Below are 22,070 nucleotides of genomic sequence, written 5' to 3' on the forward strand. Positions count from 1 at the left end.
CTCTTCATACATGACTTCATCACAAATATGTTTTCTACATGTCTAACTTTTGTATTTCTTTGTGAAGCATTTTGTGATTCTGTCTTGAAATGTGTTCATAAATATAAATCTTAATTCCTGTCTAATCAGTAACTATACCAATCCATTTCATCTTGATAAAACCGTAATAGTTAAGTGACATTTTATTGATTGATAAAAACAAACAGCTCCATTATTTCAGCAACATTCAGACTTGAGGCCGACTGATGAAGCTGCTGTGTAATCATTTTATAGCAGTCGTAGCTTCAAAGCAGCTCGCTCTGCTGTTTGTTCATGTGTGTAAACAACAGTGTCATCAGCGTGAAGTTTTACATCCACACTGACACAATTATAAAAGGGGCTCAGCACTGAACCTGGTGGAACACCCACATCTACTGACTTGTATATAATAGCTGTGTGTATATATTGCTGATCTTTGTTTACCTTTGTTGTCCTTGTTTAGCTGCATGCTTATATTCATATATTCCTGTACATGTGGTCTTGGCGCTGTGTGAAAGTATATTTAGAACTACGTACAACCAGAGTCAAATGACTTGTAGGTGTCAACATACACGGCCAATGAAGCTGATTCTGTTTCTGATTATTTGCTATGAAGCCAAACTGGAATCCATAAAAACAAAGAGGTTTATAAAACACAGACACTTTGATTTTTCAGTTTATTGAGAATGTGTCACTGAAAGAATTTGACAAACCTGCCACACTCTGCAGAATGTATTAAAAAGAAACACAAGAACAGAAGAAATACTACAAACAATAAAATAACTGACAGACAGCTCATGATTCAGATTCAATTTCTGTCATTATACAAGTCAAATTTAAAAGTGGAAACAAACTGTATTAAAATAAGATGTCATAAGTAATATTTGTGAACACTGATCAAAGTGATAAATGAGATGAATTGATGAGATTTGATGGTGAGAAAAGGCGAGCAGAAAACAGTCAGTCAGCATGTGTGCAGTTGGTGGACGGTCCCTTGTTTCTGAGGATCATCAGCAGAGAGAGTCCACAGCAGTACGCCAGACTCTTCACTATCAGCACTGTGTACAGCACACAGAGCAGCTTCACCCTGCACTGAGACTTGAAGGACACTGACACTGACACTGACACTGACACTGACACTGACACACACACACACACACACACACACACACACACACACACACACACACACACACACGTTGATCAGTATAACTTGGACTTTTCCAGACGGGACAACCAGCTTTACATGAAGACAGGGGTCAGCTACAATTTGAATGAAAGCTCAAAGGCCCTTATCAAATCCAACAAGTCAGGGCCCCAGCAAGCTTTTTAGGTGTGGAGCCAGGACAGTGACTTTAAATGTTGAAGTGAAAAAGGAAAGATTGGCATTGAAGGAGAGGCAGCAGGTGATCTTACAGTCAGCTTGCTGCAGAGCTGGCAGGTCTGTTGGCTCTCTCTCTGGAGGACAGGAGGCTGCTGGAGCTGGAACCTCTGAAAAAGAAAAGGAGTGAAATGTTTGGTGTCAGTGAGAAATGTCAGTCCTCTGCTCCTCTGCTCTCTTTGACAGCGTCTCCACATGAAGCTGAATCACTGCTGAACACAGTCACCAAGCCTTCATTACCTTGTTCTGTTTGGGCCTCCACTGTGCCCCCATGGTGCTGGACGGAGCAGCGGTATTTATATGTGCTGTTCTCTTGCTGCCTGAACAGCAAGATGGCGGCGGTGTGTCCCAACTCTCTGAGCACCAGCTGCTCTCCCTCAGCAGGGAGCAGAGGTCCATTCTCTGCTTGTCTTTTCCAGGAGAAGCGGACCCGAGGAGGAAACATGCCTGAGGCCAGACACAGCAGGGAGCTCTTCCCCTCCAGGTGGGCTCTGGATGCTGCTGGGTACACGCTCACCACGGGCTTCACTACCTGTTCATCTGAAGTTTGACAGCAGCAACAAGCAGCACAGACACACATTCACACAGTCAGCAGCAGCTTACAGCACTGCACTGCATTCAGTCTGATCCTGGAAACTACATGTACTCTGATCACTAAACTCATCAATACAGCACAAAGTTCACTACATATACTGGATTCACCTTCATATCAAACACACTGAGCAGCTACTGTCAGCATGTCTTCTATGGACACTGAAGAAACTATTCTTTATTTTAATGGACAAACTTCAGTCACTCTAATTTAACAAGAATTATTATTACATAAAAAAGTGTCACTTTTACCTCCAATAAAAAGGGAATAGTTTTCCTGTATTTTAAATAACTGACGGGTACATGAATACACATATTATACTTTACTACATATTTACCTTCACGTAAAACAAGAAACAATACATTTACCACCGTATACTTTACTCTGACCAATTTAAAAAATTGATATATAAATAATATATTTTTCCACAATTCATATTAATTTTCAACAATTTTAACAACACACAATCACTTGTGAAATACGAATAAAAACTGCTATGAAATGAAAATTAAGATGAAAACATACTGATCCTAAACGGAGTAACTTACAATATAATAAAGTATAAAAAATATAATATATGATTCCATATGGTATGATAATATAATATAATATAATATCATATAATATAACATAATATAGTAAAGACATTTTCCTCCACAGAATTGACAGTTTTATTTGTCTATATTAAATATTTGATAAACAATTAACAATTATTTATCTTCACATAAAATACAAATTTCCCTTTATTGATTACAATATAAACACAACAGGTTTCACATTTACCAACGTAACAACTTTTAAATGTCAGTTTTTAGCTTCTTGTTAATATACAATTAACACAGCATGTCAGCGTGCACAACAGTCGTCTTTAAAAATAATACTCATTATGATATTATATAATATATTTTTTTCCTTTTGAAATTAAATCAGCTGTATTTACTTATGCATACAATCTGCCAACATTTACCCTCCAAAGAATATTTGCTGTCATATATTTAAGATGACACTGGACATAATATATAGTTTTGATTTTGTGTGTATTTGTCTGTGTGTTTATGATCATATATCATCACTGATCAAATATCATTTAAATATTAAAACCACACTGTTGTGTCAAAAAGAATTAGTCAGTTTAAAACCTTTTTTGCCGTGTTGGGCATCGACGTTGTGGATTTTTTTTTTTTTTTTTTCATTATAGTAATTTGTTTTTTTGTTGTTGTTTTTTTCATTTCAAATTAAAAACAACAGGTCGGTAGAGTTCATTTCAAAGTGTAACTTTAAAATATAAATACAAAGTCATATGAATTATAACAGCTAATCAATTGGCTGACAATATGACATAAAAATCATAAAAATAAATACAATATATTGATATACATATATAAAATATAAATACATATATACTATGCGATGTAACCATAAATTGTAAATTACTGTAGCTTAATAAATGTCATGTCTTGATACTTTCTTTAAATGCCCTATTCATTTATTTAATATCGAACAATTTGGGTCTAATATATGATGAATAAAAATAATTAATTTTTCCCAAAAACATTTTTGTTATCTTTATAACCACCTGTAACTCTTAAATCAGGGTGATTGGAAATATAAAATGCTACTAGTTGTCGGAGGATTTGAACATTTCACACACTGAAATCCTTAATTGTTCTTACGTGCCTGGTTTATCTCAACAATCTTTTTAAATTATGTATTTAATATTAACTAATAAAGGAATAAATAATGACATATAATCCATATTCTAATAATGTTAACATAACGGATATCATCAAGTTAATACACAAACAACTTTGACACAAGATAAATGTATGTACTTGATTATGTCTTTCTTCAGTGTTTAGTTATTTAAGTGAAACACACACTGACCTGGTATTAATCTCACAAATACAATATATGTTTAGCTTTACGCTAACTTCTTATTAGAACAAATCCAGGTACGGCATGGTTCATAATTAATATCCAAGGTAATCATTCATCAGCAAATTATAATCGAGCTGAATAAATTCTAAGAACATCTCAAACCTGCATTTAGTGATGATGCCAAAGAAAATGTTTTCAAAGCTTTCTAAGAAACAGCTGCGTTACAAACATCTGTCTGCTCTGTTTCACATCAGTATAAACCTAAATAAGGCCATTAGATAAACTTCTCTACCATCAAGAAACACACTAAAAACACACAAAAGACAAAAAGACTTTGTAATAAAAATTAAAAGTTTAAATGTGACTTACGTGAAGATACTGTGACATCAGTCCCCTGGCCCCAGTAGTCCAAAGCATCACAGTGCTACATCTGCATTCAGTGCCTAAACAAAAACCTCATGTACCAGAAAAATGCCTGAAAACGTCATTATGTGACTGAAATAAACATAAATCCTGGTCAGTATTATACCCTGGTGTCATCCTATGACCATGTGTTTTGTGCTGATTCTTAATCAGTTCTTAAAGTAAAGATTTACTGGAAGATAACATTTACATCTGCGCACTAACTGTGACTTTAAACGATTGATTAACTAACTTTTAATGACTAATCTGCTCATTAAAAATGATAAACACAGTGTTACCTTGTATTCCAATGAGAAATATTTCATCCTGTCCTTTTTCTCTGTCACAAGAATGGGAGAGTGTTGCAGATTGTTGCTGTTAGGTTTTTGTATGGCTCTATATCTCTGTGCTGCCCCGTAATTACACTGTGATAAACCCTCATACAAAAACCTGACACTGTTTCCTGCACTTGAGGAACAGGGACCTGTACTGTCAGCAGTGGGTAAGAATATCACAAAACTTCTGTTCTAATTGACAAAACTATTTATACATGTTACACACTTCCTATTTAGCATTTTGCATTGTACATGTTTTAATCAGTTTATTGGGATTTCTTTTAAATTCAGTGTTGTTTTTTTCCTGTCATTGTCATTAATGTACCGTGACATGGCTTATGGTCATATTTGAATCTGAAAAATTTAACTTAAAAATGACTCCAAGGTCATCTTTTCAACATTAAAAAACAACTTTTAAGATATTGATGTAACATCAACCCACTGTATTGTGGTCAACAGCATCCTTTATCCAGACTGTAAAGCTGGATACAGTGCTCGGAAACTGTAGCAACATAGTCTGCTTTAGAAATTATATTTTATTTAATAAGTAAAATACTATTTTCTATTAAAAAATCTTAAAACAAAATAAGAAATAAAGGAGCTTTCAAACTCAGCTTGTTAAAGTGATAGTTCAGGTTTTTGGACATGAAGTTGTGTGAAACGCTGACCATCTGTAGCTCTGATGTGACGGTGTCACTACTGTCAACGAGCCTCCTGCTCTGAGAAATCGCCCGTAGCTTACCGGAGAAAAAGTAGTTCTGAAGATGTACGGGGGACACGTAACCAAAAGGTTTTAAGCTACAAAAAAGTATGCATGTGTTTTGTTAGACTATTTCAACAATTTTAAAACATTCCCGCATTACGTCAGACCATGCTATCAATTGGGACTATTTTCTGGCCAGTATCACTCCTAGGGGTGGGAATCTTTGGGCACCTTACGATTTGATTACGATTACGATTCAGGGGCTACGATTCGATTATAAAACGATTATTGATGCATCTTTAATTTATGTATATCGATGTACTTTTTCACAACACACATTTCTTTTTGTCTCACTGAATAAGCATTCAACACTTGCAATTTTTAAATACAGTGCATTTGTAATAAGAAAGAGTTGAATTCATTTCCATTATATTTTATTAAACATAGAAATGGAAATGCTTGCAAACTGGAAAGTTACAACTTCGTTGTACGGAACCAAAGGTAACAACAGGTATCTTAATCACAAGATAAAATGCACAGTTAGAGTAACAAATGATTCGGTGGCGACAGACGTCCACGCATCACATGTAACCGCGTTCCTACCTGCCTGCCTTCAACAGTGAGGCCATGACTTCTGTTTTGGTTTGGTTGTAGAGTGTCGGTGAAATAGCGTCGGGATGGGATGGTGTATCTGGGCTCCAGTGTATGCAGCAGTGCTCGAAATCCCTGATTTTCCACGACAGAATAAGGACACAAATCCTTGGCAATAAATGCCGCGATGGCCTTCGTAATTCGCTTCGCCTTTTCCGATGAGGGTGGCAGCTTTCTAATTGCTTCCTCGATTGTTCTCTGGTCGGTAGCGCCACTAGTTGCCGCAGCAACAACAGCCTGCCGTCTCCCTGACTCCTCCGTCAGGTGGAATCGAGTTACATGGCTTCTCATGTTTGTTGTGTTGCCAAAGTATTTTATTTTAGCACGACACAGTTTACATATAACGTGGCTCTTGTCCAATTCGCTTCCGCCGTCAATGTTGTAGAAGCCGAAGTATTTCCACACATCTGCTTTTAAATTAGAAGAAGCTGTTCAGCTCTCACGGCGAGATGGGTGGCGGTCAGCCATGTTTGTTTTCCTCTGTGCGCGTGTCGGCGTGTCTGCTCCAGGTGCGCATCCCAAAGTGTCCTGGAGATGACACGTACCGCGCTTCTAAGTTCCGCATTATTTAGAACCTTCTGTATTACTCTAATTAACAGATTTAAATAATCGAAATTTGGATGTTTGTGAATCGATTCAGATTCATCCACGTCCGAATCGCGATGCATCTAAGAATCGGAAATTTCCCCCACCCCTAATCACTCCGCCGTGCAGGCCCGCAAGACAGCATGCCAACAGAAATCAATCAGACAGTTCATCACCACACTGTGCAGGTGCGCAGGATAGCAACGGCTAACGAAAACTTCACCGGCTGTTTACAACAGAGAACCAGTAGGCTATTATTAGTGAGGAAAAAGATGTACTAGCCCTATATATACACCTACTACTACAGCGCGAGCACCGGCTCAGGCTCACGACACACCCTCGTCAGCTGCTGTAGGTAAACAGAGGAATACCAAAATGGTGCGAAGTTGTGATTTCTCTAGCTGTGGGAATAAAAACATTGCCGGCTCCCAATTCCATCGGTTTCCTGTTACAGATGTAACCCCGTAGGCAACTTTGGCTAACCCACCACCAGAACAAAGCAGAGACTGGTCATAATCACATATGAATTCACATTTCTATGTGACTGATTACTCATGTCATGGATTTAGCAGTAAACCTAATATAATAAACTAAATGCCGACGGTAAAACGAGGCCGCATATAATGTACTCTCCACAACACAACAGGCTATTAGTTCAATCAAACATTTTGTTTTACAGACAATCAGTTACAGACATCGTTATATAGACTGGTATTAGGTAATATAGTATCTCTCTTTGGGCACAGCAGTGCGGAAATTGCGTTTTCTCTGTCCGTCGGGATCTGTGGGCAGCTGAGGTGAACCTGACATACGCGCAGCTGCCTCACCCTCGCCGGCTTGGTAGCGAGGAAACTGATGGAATTGGGAGCCGGCGATGTTTTTATTCCCACAGCTGGGGAAATCACAACTTCGCACCATTTTGGTATTCCTCTGTTTACCTGCAGCTGACGAGGGTGTGTCGTGAGCCTGAGCCGGTGTTCACGCTGTAGTAGTAGGTGTATATATAGGGCTAGTACATCTTCTTCCTCACTAATAATAGCCTACTGGTTCCCGTTGCTATCCTGCGCACCTGCACAGCGTGGTGATGAACTGTCTAATTGATTTCTGTTGGCATGCTGTCTTGCGGGCCTGCACGGCGGAGTGATACTGGCCAGAAAATAGTCCCAATTGATAGCAAGGTCTGACGTAATGTGGGGATGTTTTAAAATTGTTGAAATAGTCTAACAAAACACATGCATACTTTTTTGTAGCTTAAAAGCTTTTGGTTACGTGTCCCCCGTACATCTTCAGAACTACTTTTTCTCCAGTAAGCTACGGGCGATTTCTCAGAGCAGGAGGTTCGTTGAGAGTAGTGACACCGTCACATCAGAGCTACAGATGGTCAGCGTTTCACACAACTTCATGTCCAAAAACCTGAACTATCACTTTAAGGGACTTGAAGAACACTGAACAAAATGCTTTCAGATGAAAATAAATGTGAGATTATATAATTGGTAAAATTTTTAAATGCTGTTGTAAATTTGTAGAATAAAAATTGAAACATCAAAGCAATTGAGAATGTTTAAATTTGATTAGAGCTTCATTTCATTTGGTATTTTTGGCGGATATCAGTAGATGAGAGGATAATAAAACAAAATAAAGATTATTCTTCTGTAATTGGTTTTAAAGATGAGGAGAAGGTCATTAAACTCCACTCTTTGTTGCTGTTTTAGACAAGTTGTGAACGAAGCATACTGCAGGGGAACACCGGGGTTTTTGTTCAGGTCTACTGATGCTTTGTGTCACTGTGGCTCTCTGGCACAGTAATACACAGCAGTGTCTTCAGGCTGCACATTCTGTCCGTTTAGAGTCACTGTGTTGCTGGAAGAGTCTAAGCTGATACTGAACTTGTTCTTCAGTGAATCTTTGTAGTGAGTGCCTCCAGTATATTTCATTCCAATCCACTCCAGTCCTTTCCCTGCAGGCTGTCTGATCCAAGCTGTGTAGTAGCTGCCCACAGAATAAGAGACCTGACAGGTGATGGTCAGACGTTGACCTGGCTGCACAGTCACAGAGGCTGGCTGTGTCAACTGTTCACACTTCACACCTGTTAAATTCATTCAAATAAACACAAGAAGTTTGTGCTCTAAAAAAGGATCAGCACTCAGTGAATAACCTCCTAAGCCCTACGATAAGCTATTATGACAAGGCTTTACTATGCAGACCAGTGAGCAGTGATAACTAACATGTCTTTGGGGTCATCGGGTGGGAACCTCCTTTCACCGGTGTTTCGTCTAGTTGGTCCCACGACACCTCCAGGAGGCTAGACAGTGATCTCTGGCGTCCCAGAGACACTCCCCTAATGCCAGGTTTCACTGCTCTCCACACCAACCAATAACCTCCTTTATCTTACTTACACATGGCTTTCTCAGCCCAAACAACACTGCCACCTTCAACCAAACCCAGGCTCCGTACATGCGAGCTCCAGGCAGAAGCACGGCTGATACTACCTTTCCTAGCACATTCACCATCCTCTGTTTCACACGCTACACAGCATAACTACAATATAAGCTAAAGTTAAAGGTGATAAATAAACTTACAGGATCAGCAAACACACTCACCTTGCCGCATGGCCTCAAACAAAATGGATTCAAATAGGCCACTCCCACACTTAAATACTTCCTCTTCCTGGATTTCCTCCTGAGAGGAAGTGGATCTCTCCACCTGATCTCAAGGAGTTATGTGCCCTGCTTAGTAGTTCCCCCTGCTGGCCCCCAGCTGACATTACTTCTTCTGTAATAGATAAACTGGCTACATTTAATTGCTTCATCTGACATTTCCCTCACTGTCTTCCTCAAACTCTGTCCCCACACTCCGAGTTCCCCCAGGAGCGAGACAGCTGATCTTGCTATGAATCCCCTACACCCCACTTCCACTGGACAAATCCTAGTCTTCCATCCTCGCTGCTCAGCTTCTGCTCCTAAGTCTGCATATCTAAGCTTTTTTCTTTCATAGGCTTCTTCCACTGAGTCTTCCCAAGGAACTGTCAGCTCAATGAAATAAACTATCCGTTGACTCACTGACCACAACACTATGTCAGGCCTCTGCCTGGTACAAACTATTTCCTGGGGAACAACAAGCTTTCCCCCTAAATCTACTTGCATTTCCCAGTCTCAAGCACCTTCTAGTCGGCCACACCCTTGCCTCCTCACTAACTTATCCCTTCTGTATTTCTCTCCCTCACGGACAAACTGAATTGCTAAACTCCTATCCTAAACACCTTCTGAATTCACCTGTCTTCGTTTCCCTTTGATGCCTGCAGCTAAACATTTCAACACCTGGTTATGTCGCCATGTATATCAGCCTTGTGACAAGCTAACTTTACAGCCTGACAAAATATGCTTTAAGGTTGCGGTACGTGAGCACAATGGGCATGATGGGTCCTCATTTACCCACAGTTTTAGGTTCTGGGGGGTTGGTAACACATCGTATGTAGCCCCTACCAGGAATCTAATACGATTCTCCTCCATACTCCACAGGTCCCTCCAACTAAGCTTCCTCTTCTCTACACTTTCCCAATTCAACCACTGTCCCTGTTTAGCCTGGGCCACTACTTTTGCACCCCTTAACATCTCTTCCTGTCTGCGTATCTGTTCCACAACCAGCTTTCTTTTATCTTTGAGACCTGCTGTATTCCATACCAGTTTGCCTGAGCCAAGCCCCAGGCCTCCCCGGCCAAACTGAACATTACCTACAATCTCTGCATGTCTAAGAGCTGCCTCTGCCTCCTGAACTGCCGATCTTGGGTTCCACTTCCTCCCCTTGGTTGGATTTGGAACCACACTCCTAACTACCACGTCCTTACTCCCAGACAACAAGAGCTCTGTCCTGACCTTGGTACATTTAAATTCCTCTGTTAAACTAGATACTGGCAGCTGAAGTATCCCTTTTACATACAATGCAACACTACTTAGGCACCTAGGAGCGCCCAACCACTTCCTAATATAGGGGCTAACCAACCTTTCAATTCTGTCCACAACAGATCTTGGAATTTCATAAATTGACAATGGCCACATTAACCTAGGATATAGCCCAAATTGCAAACACCACAACTTCAACTTTCCTGGAAGTTCTGATTTATCTATTCTATCCAATCCTTCAGCCACATCTTTTCTAAATTTCACCACCTGTTCCTTATCATTCAACTCTACATTGTACCACCTACCTAAGCTCTTTACTGACTTTTCCCTAATTGTTGGGATGTCCTCATCATCTATGACAAACTTCCTATCACTTAACTTCCCTCTACATATCGAGATGCTTCTAGATTTACTAGGCTTGATTTTCATGCTGGCCCACTTGAGGTTCTTATTTACCTTCTCTAGTAGCCTCTTTGTACATGGCATTGTTGTGGTCACCAGTGTCATGTCATCCATGTAAGCCCTAACTGGTGGAAGATGCAACCCATTCTGCCGTCTCTCCCCACCTACCACCCACTTAGAAGCCCTGATGATTACTTCCATTGCCATAGTAAATGCTAATGGAGAAATTGTACACCCTGCCATGATGCCTATTTCTAGCCTCTGCCAACCTGTTGTGAAACCTGCTGTACTTAGGCACAACCTAATATCCTGAAAATATGCTTTCACTAAGTTAACAACTACCTGTGGCACTCTGAAGTAGTCAAACGCACTCCAAATGAGGCTGTGCGGTACTGAACCAAACGCATTTGCAAGATCTAAAAATATTACATGTAGGTCCCTTTTGTTAATCTTCGCTGCCTGAATCTGGTGCCAGATCATGCTAGTATGTTCTAAACACCCTGAAAAACCTGGTATTCCTGCCTTCTGCACCATGGTATCTATTAAGCTATTCCTTTCTAAGTAGCTAGCTAGTCTCTGCGCTACTACACTAAAGAAAATCTTCCCCTCCACATTCAAGAGAGAAATCATCCGGAACTGGCTAAGGTCCACAGACTCCTTCTCCTTAGGAATGAGGACACCTCCTGCCCTACGCCATGCTCTTGGTATAATTTGTTTTTCCCAAACTATTCTTAGCTGTTTCCACAAAAATTTAAGGATATCAGGCGCACTTTTATAAACCCGGTAGGGGACTCCATTAGGCCCTGGGGCCGAAGAAGCCTTTGCACGTCTGACCACCTCCTGAACTTCCTTCCACCTAGGTGGCCTGACATCCATCTCATGCTCTATCCCTCCTAATGGAGGGATATCGGGTGGGAAACCTACTATCCTATTCTTCTCCAAATCTGAATACGTGTTTCTCAAATATTCTTCAACCTCTAACCTTTCTGCTTTAAGCTGCCCTCCCTTTTCCTGGCTGAACAATCCTTTAACAAACTTAAAAGGGTCCCTGAAAAAACCTGTCCTAGCATATTCCTTCTTCCTCCTCTTTTTCCTGAGATGCTCCGCCCTTCTAAGAACTGCTAGCCTGCTTCTCAACTCCTCTTGCAACACCTTAATTCCCTCCCTTTCTTCTTCTGTAGCCTTTTTCCACTGCTTTCTTAACTGTCTCCTTTCCTTGACTAACTTCTCTATTTCTCTCTGCCGCCTAGACTTACCTGACTGTACCCTCTCACTCCTCTTTCTCTCATGCACCCCAAACCTCTCTACACCATATGAATACATTATATCTCCCATCTTTTCTAACATTTGTATTGCATTTCCTCTAAGCCTACTCAAGATTACTGACAAGTCTCTATTAACTATCTCCCATTCTTTACTGTCATTTGCTCTAGGCCATCTAACTCTAACCTTTTGCTCCATAGTTCTTTCTCTGGCTAGCATACTGGCCTCAGTGTCACCTGCATCCTCTCTTACTACCCCCTCCTCCTCAGTGGCAGCGTTACTGATATCCTGCGAACTGTGGTTTTCTACCTGCCGCTGGACTTCATCCGACTGACTCGACTGACTTCTTAGGAAGTACTGATCAATGCGGCTACTCTGCCCTTTCTTTGCCACACACTTCTTCTTTCCCTGATGAGTTCTGAGGCCTTTCACTGATGTTACTTTCTGCCAGCCGCAAGGACAAACCTGAAGCATCTTGTTCTCAACTATGCTACTTTTGCCCTCTACAGATGCGCTCACCTTGCCCTGAGTGCTGCTAATTCTAGCACTGGTGGATAGGTCCGTGCCCCTATCCTTCACTGAGTCACCGGTCCAAGTCATAGTCGTGTCCTTTCCAGTGTCTGTTACCGTGTAATCCACCTGTGAGTCATCTTCCACCCCTGCTCTCGCTGACTCTTGGGGTATTTTTCCTATGTTGGCTGTAGCTAATTTTGGTTGTAATAAGGCTGCTAGGCCTCACCACTGCTACCATGGGTTGCTAACCCATGCCAGCAACGCTGGGGTCTGTTCCCTCCTGTCAGCTGTCTTTCCAAGCGGTCACATGGTCTTTCCCTTGTTGTCAGCTGCCCTATTCACAGCAGTCACTAGCTGGGCTAGTTCTGAATTCAAATAAACACAAGAAGTTGCTGTAGAAGCTGTAGAAAATACTATGTTAAATATCACACTAAGAAACAGAAGTAACAAAGCACAACATCAGCTGTTGTTTTCATAGTGTGAATCTACTGTATGTGTGTGTGGAGCATAAACTCTATGAATAAAGTGTGGAGACACTGTCATACGCTCCTTAGTGTCATTTGACTTCTTATCTTCTACTGCCACCTGTTGGTGTTTGTAAAAATGTCTGTGGAGGATTTTTAACTCTGCTTCCTTTGACGAACGTGAGTCTCTGGCACAGTAACACACAGCAGAGTCCTCTGGCTTTAAGTTGGACAGTCTCACATACACCATGCTGTTGCTATCATCTCTACTGATTTCTACACAGCCTCTTACACTACTGGCAGAAGTGTTTCTTGTGGCAGCAGAGAGGCCTCTCCTCGTCCATTCCACAGCTTTTCCTGCAGCTTGTCTGATCCAGCTCACAGCATGCAGCTAAATGTGAAGACGTTTGAATAACTGTTAAAATTCAGAAATTCTTAAATACTTATAAAACAATACATCTGATTATAATTTCAAGATTAATTAATCTATTTTTTTGTTGTTGAAATATTTATTTAATAATGCAGCAGACACAAATGAAGTGGAAGCAAGATCATCCAAATAAATATTTTAGTTTGCTGCAGCTGGTTGAAGGCTGTATTATTTTGAACTTTTAAAGGTTTCAGTATTCAGGTTGTGGCAATTTAAAGCCACAGACATACAGAGACACTTGGAGCCTCCAGAGGATTTTAGCTATATGGGAACTGAAACCTGTGTGACGATATGCAATCACAAAAATAGCTGTATTGCACAGGAAGATGTCTGCTGGATTATCTGTTAAAAATGTATCTATCAAAGTGCTCTTTTATATCATGAAGAAGAGTGAAATAAACAGTAGACATAAGGACAGTTAACAAGTGTACAGCTGAATTTTAGTTCAAACATCCATTTATTCTCTCACTCCATAGTCATTGGACATTGTTGTTTTGACCCCACTCCAAACTCCTGCAAACTATAACAAGTAAAAGACTTGTAAATCTCAGGTTAGACAATTAGCAAAACCATTAAACTGCTGCACAAATGCTGTTTATGGTTCATTTGTTCAGCTGCTGTCTTCTCTGAGGAGCTGTTTTAATGATGTTCTGTTGTAGAATAAGCAAGATATGACGATTTAGTAATATAATTTCCACAGTCAGATCTGTGTTAAGAGATATATTTCTTCAAAAAAATTAGTGGCTCTCTTAAAGTGTTGATTGTAATCTGCAGGTTACTTTAAGAACTTTGAATCTGGACATAATTTTGGTAAGAATGAGCACTGTAGGTTTTTGTACAGCTGCTCAACCAACTCCAGTCACTGTGTGTCTCGAGCACAATAATAAACAGCAGAATCTTCAGTCTTCAGACTGTTCATCTGCAGATACACTTGATCGACGCTGTTGTCTCTGGAGATGGTGAACCGGCCTCGAACTGACTGAGAGTAGAATTTGCTGCCACTGTTATGAGTGACAGTAGCAACCCACTCCAGTCCTTTTCCAGGAGCCTGTCTGATCCAGGCCATATAGGAGCCATCAAAGTCAAATCCAGAGGCTGTACAGGTCAGTCTGTGAGATTCTCCAGGCCTTTTAATCACTGGTTCAGATTCTGTCAGAGTCTGACCATCAACACCTGTCAAGATATAAGACAACATAACATGAATTTAGTTGTTACATAAATGAGAACTGTATCAACTCAAGATGAGGTAAAACCTTCACCTGCCCAGCAGATAGTTAAAAGCAGCAGTCCTGTCCTATAGTCCATCATGTTAAACTGTGTGTCCACTGTTCTCTGTCCTCCTCTCTGCAGTCAGATAAGTAGAGGTGGAAGATATCTGAGTTTTGCATTGACTCCTCCTTTTTAATGAACAATAACCTCTATTCAATCTCTCCTCAAAACTTATTTTCATGCTGTGGCTTTCTCCTGCATGACAATATTTTGTTATATTATTTTACATAAAGAATCATCTCACTGTATCTCTTACAGTTATGATTGTTTTTACATTATGATCCTGATGTTACTGTCGTTCTTGATTTACTGTCACTTTGTAAGATCTGAACATATGTATTTATATGGCAGCTGGTTTTCTCCAATGAAATTTCAAATAATGTGACTATGGTTACTGTTTATAAATAAAAGTTATTAATATTATCAATTAAAATTGTTTTCGGTTCATGTAATATGAAAATGACATTGTATGCTGTCTCAGAAAGGCAAACAATATCTCATATCTCCTGATTTTTTCTTTTTAATCAAATAAAGATTTTGTGTTCCATAATAAGAACAGAATTTCTGTGCATTTCTTTTGAATTAATCTGTTGATTTAAAACCAATTATTCTGATCTTTAATAATACTGAACTAATAATCACCTCTTAAACAACTAAATTTCAGAGCACAGAATCCAACATGTGAAGACTGTTCAAATTTAGTGGAATCAAATGAATTTAGCTTACGTCACATCTCTCACTGTACATTATAAATGTATAAATTCAACAAAGAAGTTCTTGAAAAGGTGATTTTGGAACAACTAGAAAGGCTCTGCCTGAAGATCTCAAGCAGTGATCAGGTTTGAATTTGGAATCAGCACATCACAGATAACAGCAGGATCCTGATCATGAAAGGCTTTAAAACAAACAGTAACATCTTTAAATCAGTTGTAGATACGATGAGTAACTATTGAAGGGCAGCAGGGTCTGGTGTGACATGTTAACTTTTGATAGAGTTTATTAAAATCCCAGTGGCAGCATTTAAAAGCCAAGTTTGGAGGAGATAAAACCTTGGGACCTTCTCCAGGTCAACAAATGAGAGAAAAGACCTGATCATGGTGATCTGTCTCACTGGAGTTAATTAATGATCAGCACTAATGTGAAGTATATACAGGGAGCATTATATCAACACTAATATGCAGCAAGGTTTTGATGGCTGTCACATGACTTGTATCAAAATAGAGTGAGGTTTAATTCATGGACCAGTTCTCCCACTGAAACATGTTAGTGTTGAGTCACATGGTTGCTGGGTATTTGTGCAGGTCTGTTGGTGGTTTGTATCACTGTGGAGCACGCACACAGTAATACACAGCTGTGTCCTCAGGCTGCAGATTCTGTCCTGTTAAAGTCACTGAACTTGTAGACGTGTGTGTGTGGTAAAGAAACTTGTTATTCAGAGGAGTGTTTCGGTAAAAGTCTCCTCCACCCCACCGATGTATAATCCAGTCCATTGGTTTTCCTTCACGCTGTCTGATCCAACCTGTTGCATAGCTGCCGTCAGTCAAAGAATAACCAGAGACCTGACAGGTGATGGTCAAAGACTGTCCAGGCTGCACAACCATTGAGTCTGGCTGGATGAGATCAATACTGTTCACACCTGTGGAAAGACAAATCAACATTATCTCCATCATTCATCTGACTATTCAGTGTTTCTAATGTGTTTATTAGTGTGAATCCACTGAAAGCTCCTCACAGGATCCAGCTGCCAGCAGCAGTATCAGAGCTACAGAGAACATGGTTGATGTTGAAGCTGAACTGATGTGAGCTCTTCTGTCCTCTCACTGACACACACACACTTCACTTCTTTATGAGGCAACACACAAGGAGGCTGATTTACATACTGATGACAGTAAAGGTTTATTTGAATGAATCAAAATGAAGACGAAATGTTCAGGTGTTGTTCTTCATCTCACACAAAGAGAATACACCTTTTAGATTGTTGAGTAAAATATCTTTTTCTAGAATTTAACTCATTAAAATCACCATGAATTTGGCTCAAGACTAATTCAATTATGATACAGGTAATAACTGCAGGTGTTTTAGATAAAGATGTCATGAAAGAGACACTGATGTTTGAGGATTTACTTTTATTGTCCTGTCACAAGCTATTTAAACCAAGTTGTCAGCTGAAGTTGTTTCATCCCTTGAAAGATTCATTTACATATCATGATGTATCAGTGATGGTGATTCAAGAGAATTTAATATGATGAAAACAGTTGCTGTTAAATTAGATTAAGAATTGTTTTTAATAAAATCTAAAGACTGTTTCTCTCTGTACTGTAACAGTGAGCTGGTGTTGAAATCATTAGTGGTCTGAGGGCTCCTCCTCTGGTGGCTTCATGTTACAAGTGTTCAGGCACTGAGGGGTTTTTGTTCAGGTCTACTGATGCTTTGTGTCACTGTGGCTCTCTGGCACAGTAATACACAGCAGTGTCTTCAGGCTGCACATTCTGTCCGTTTAGAGTCACTGTCTTGCTGGAAGAGTCTAAGCTGATACTGAACTTGTTCTTCAGTGAGTCTTTGTAGTATGAAGCTCCAGTATATTTGCTCCCAATCCACTCCAGTCCTTTCCCTGCAGGCTGTCTGATCCAAGCTGTGTAGGTGCCACTAACAGAATAAGAGACCTGACAGGTGATGGTCAGACGTTCACCTGGCTGCACAGTCACAGAGGCTGGCTGTGTCAACTGTTCACACTTCACACCTGTTAAAAACAAAAATTGTAACAAATTAAAAAGTTACAGAGCAAAAGAAGAACTGTTGACTTTGACAAATCCAGAGAGACTCACATCCAGCTGCCAACAGCAGCAGCAGAGCTACAGAGAACATGGTTTCTGTTGAAACGGACGTGCTGTGAACTCCACTGACAGCCTGATGTGATGTTTTTATAGCTGAGTAACAAGGAAGCTCACTGAGTTTGCATAGAATCAAACATATGAAGCATCAATGTTGGTCTAACTGGAGCCAATAGAAGAGTCTGTTCAGTGTTATTATATCTGCAGAGTGACAACAAATCACCTCTGCTTTACATTTGATCCATTTTGCATGCAACCATTGCTAACTTTGTTTTACTGTCAATATCTTGTATCATGTACTTACTGCATTTATTAATTCATTTACTGCTTCACTTACTGTACTGACATGATTACTGTATTTGCTGTACACAGACATAAAGTGACAGCAGCCAGAATCATGTCAATTAAATAGTATAAAAACTTCAGTCTGATGCGGCTGGTTTGAATAAATTCCTTTTAACAGTTTCAGTGTTTGTAGTTGTTGGAAAACAGCTGCTCAGGAACTGAAATGTTTCACATAAAATAAATATTTCAATGGCGGTGAAAACTTTGGTAGTTTTTACATTTCTGAGTTACTTTTTGTGTTAATCAACACTGATTACCTTTATCTGTGTGGTTGTGTCACATATATATGCACATTCCTTTATTGCAACAAACTGTCAGTATTGTCTCACATCTTTTCTGGATATTTCTCTGCAGACACAATAATAATTCTTTGATTATTCTATTAACACAATTTGAATATAAAAAACCTCCCTATATCTTTTATGTTGAGAAATAATATCCCTCAGTTTTCAGGACTTCATAATGCAGGGACAAAGATGAATTCATGGTTTCATACAGGAAATGTTTCTCATGGAAACTATAGGATATCAAAAGACATATAATACAGAATATAAGAATTAAAAACATGATGTAATGTATTTTAATGTAAATAATACTGATACTAATGATATAAACAAATTCATCATAAATTCTCAATGCTTGTGCAGCCTGGAAGATACTGTAGGTTTTTGTACAGCTGCTCAACCAACTCCAGTCACTGTGGCTGTCGAGCACAATAATAAACAGCAGAATCTTCAGTCTTCAGACTGTTCATCTGCAGATACACCTGCTGTCTGCTGTTGTCTCTGGAGATGGTGAACCGGCCTTGAACTGACTGAGAGTAGAATTTGCTGCTACTGCTACTACTGATATAAGTGATCCACTCCAGTCCTTTTCCAGGAGCCTGTCTGATCCAGTTCATGCTGTAGCCACCAAAGTTAAATCCAGAGGCTGTACAGGTCAGTCTGTGAGATTCTCCAGGCCTTTTAGTCACTGGTTCAGATTCTGTCAGAGTCTGACCATCAACACCTGTCAAACAAAAGTTTATGCATGTCATGCATTACATTGGAAGCACAAATAAAATGTGTCTCATCAAGATCAAGTAAAATCTTCACCTGCCCAGCAGATAGTTAAAAGCAGCAGTCCTGTCCTATAGTCCATCATGTTAAACTGTGTGTCCACTGTTCTCTGTCCTCCTCTCTGCAGTCACATAAGTAGAGGTGGAAGATATCTGAGTTTTGCATTGACTCCTCCTTTTTCATAATCAGAGTCTTCTGTTCAATCTCTCCTTAAAATTCATTTTCATATTCTGGCTTTTTTCCCTAACTAACAGTATTTGTTTGATTATTTTAAAGAATCATTTCTGTCATCATCTCTCATGACAACCTGATGTTATTATTATCCTTGTTTTACTGTAAGTCTCTTTTTTTAACATTTGAACTTTTTTCTTGCTGTGAGACGTCCAATGCAATGTAAAAATAATGGAAAATTGCTGCTGTTTATAAATATATAAGAAACAAATGTTTGAGTGCATGTAGTCTGAAAATCAACTTGAAGGCTTGGTTTGAAAAAGGCAAACATGTCACCTGACATGACAACATGAAAATTGACATTTTGTTTTTCCATTTAATTTTTGCTGTGCTACTGCTTGTGCCTTGTAATTTTGAATGTTTTTCTTGTTAATGAATCTTATGCACAATATTTAAAGATGAGAAATCAATTTTAAACCACTAAAACACAGTGTATAAATGCTGCCACCACTAAAGACTACATCCTAAAGACAGCTCAGCTACACGTCATATCTTAATTTCATTACACATCTGATTGTAGCATTTTTCACACACTTTCATGAACAACCTTCATTTGCATTTTGTTGAAGAATCTTTAAATTTAAACTGAATCAGCTGATGGTGTAAACAGTGTGTCTTCCAGAGGGAACATGAAGAGAAGTCATTTATTATGTAAGGAACATAATTGTTTCAGTGAAAGAGCTTATATAGACTTTTATTCCACCATCTACATGGTTAATTTAATGATAGGATTTACTGTATAAAATGTCTTAAAAGTCATGAAGTTAGTGCAGGTTAATGTAAAAAATAAAGTAATGTATGACACAGAGCTCAGCCAAGCAAGACGTTACTGTAGTTCAGCTCATGTTGTGATCACAGTCAGGTTGTCTTCTTATAAGTGCAGATGTTGCCATGAGTCATGGTAAACTGTCCCAAAACACTGAGACACACTTTATCATTTGTTAACTGGACGTCATTCAGTGGAAATTGTGTTTTCAAAGCCCTGACATGCTTCAGTGCTTCTCATACAGACATCAGTGTTGTTCAGTGTTTGTACAGCTTTGTAGTCTCATGTGTCACTGTGGCTCTCGTGCACAATAATAAACTGCAGAGTCTTCTTCTTTCACACTCTTCACCTCTAAGTACACAAGATTTCTGGAAGTGTCTTTGGTGATGGAAAACTGGCCTTGGAGACTCTGGGCAAATATGGTGCCAGTTCCACCATCAATGCGTCCGATCCATTCCAGTCCTTTCCCTGGTTTCTGATGGATCCAGTGCAGCCAAGCCAGAGACAGTCCTTCCACTTTACAGGACAGAGTGACTGATCCTCCAGCTCTGCTGACCACTGGCTCTGAGGAGGTGAGCGACTGGCCCTGAGCAGCTGAAAGACACACAGAGTTTAGATAACCAGGGAGCCAGCAGACATCCAAAGATCCTTCTCTCCTCCTCCACAGGACACCGACTTCACTCACCCGAAATCAGAGCCAAGAGGACGACACTCTGTACAACTGTCATGGTGGGAACTTGACTGAGTCTAAACCTGTAAAGGCTGTTATGGTGGATATATACTGTGTAGACAGAATGGGTGGGGATTGTGCATCAGTGTGTGGATTTACATTTTAGCAGTTGGAGTTTGTGAAGGAGTGCTGGACTCTGTGAGAGAGAGAGAGAGAGTTCAAAACAGACTGAGACACCAGCATTAAAGATGTTGTTCAGTGTTTCTCCTTTTCTTAATTTACACAACATGCTGCACTGTCAGTCTCATTAGTTACCTTAAGAAGTGATTGGTCACCTCAGTGAGGTGGATTACTGCTAACAGAGGAAGAATGTGACAAAGTAAGACATAGTTTTTCCTCCATCAGCCCAAGAAGTGAAAGTTTGTGTCATTGTAGTATCATTTATTCATTCAGCTTTCATCACAATGTCTCTCAGGCACAAGAACAAACAGCAGGTCCTTTAGTCTCCTGGCTGTTTATCTTGTAATCTATATGAGATGGTGAGCAAAAAGAAAGTAAGCTCACAGTAGATGTGAGTATGAAGCTGTAGTTCAGGGTTTGAATGTCAGACAGTTGATATTAATGAGAACAGCAGATCTGAGTTTCTCCTCATCGTGACAGAGGAGAGAGAAACTTGACACTGACTGCCATCTAGTGTTTTTATATCCAGAACTGCAGCATTATCTTTCACTACAATGTTGTGTCCTGCTTCATGTGTCATATAATAAATACATCTATGTGGCCTAAATATGTACACATAGCATTTCTTAAATTCATACTGTACATTGATTTCAGCAGATTGTTTCACTGTCTCTGGCTGTTATGTGAGGCAGTAGTGATTACAATGACACATTTTGTTTAATTTATGTGTTTAATTGTTGCTAGATAACATTGTTTCTTTACGATTTTATTAAAAAATACAACAGTGCAAGATAAAAATATGAATAAAATTCTTCCTTGTTGTCTTTCAGCACAGTAAGAATGAGCATTGTAGGTTTTTGTACAGCTAATACAGCTAATACAAATGTCATGAAAATATCACATGCTTAAGCTCTACCAGCCCCTTGAGAATGAGCACTGCAGGTTTTTGTACAGCTGCTCAACCAACTCCAGTCACTGTGTGTCTCGAGCACAATAATAAACAGCAGAATCTTCAGTCTTCAGACTGTTCATCTGCAGATACACCTGCTGTCTGCTGTTGTCTCTGGAGATGGTGAAGCGGCCTTGAACTGACTGAGAGTAGTAGATGTTGTCACTATCATCCTCAATAATCGCAATCCACTCCAGTCCTTTTCCAGGAGCCTGTCTGATCCAGGCCATCCAGTAGCTACTAATGTCTAATCCA

The 22,070-nt window shown here is 39.7% G+C and overlaps 1 protein-coding gene across 1 annotated transcript; it reads right to left on the reverse strand.

Annotated features, from left to right (window-relative positions):
- Positions 1-681: 681 nt before the first annotated feature.
- LOC144458665 (uncharacterized) lies at positions 682-20,761 on the reverse strand. The gene is made up of 5 exons (XM_078161619.1): positions 20,702-20,761; positions 20,310-20,610; positions 1,640-1,980; positions 1,435-1,509; positions 682-1,157 (listed from the first exon to the last, which is right to left on the reverse strand). Exons 1-5 carry the CDS (start codon positions 20,742-20,744, stop codon positions 979-981), a joined length of 939 nt encoding a protein of 312 aa, XP_078017745.1. The 5' UTR covers positions 20,745-20,761; the 3' UTR covers positions 682-978.
- Between the last annotated feature and the right edge of the window lie 1,309 nt (positions 20,762-22,070).

This window comes from Epinephelus lanceolatus, chromosome 18 (assembly GCF_041903045.1).
Source record: "Epinephelus lanceolatus isolate andai-2023 chromosome 18, ASM4190304v1, whole genome shotgun sequence".
Classification (NCBI taxonomy): domain Eukaryota; kingdom Metazoa; phylum Chordata; class Actinopteri; order Perciformes; family Serranidae; genus Epinephelus; species Epinephelus lanceolatus.

Coding starts and splice junctions, on each gene's coding strand:
- LOC144458665 (XM_078161619.1), bottom strand. CDS start 20,744: ATGACAGTTGTACAGAGTGTCGTCCTCTTGGCTCTGATTTCGG. Junction 1,981..20,309: donor TATTGTGCACGAGAGCCACA/GTGACACATGAG, acceptor GCTGACTGTGTG/AATGTGTGTCTGTGCTGCTT. Junction 1,158..1,434: donor AGCTCTGCAGCAAGCTGACT/GTAAGATCACCT, acceptor TGTGTGTGTCAG/TGTCAGTGTCAGTGTCAGTG.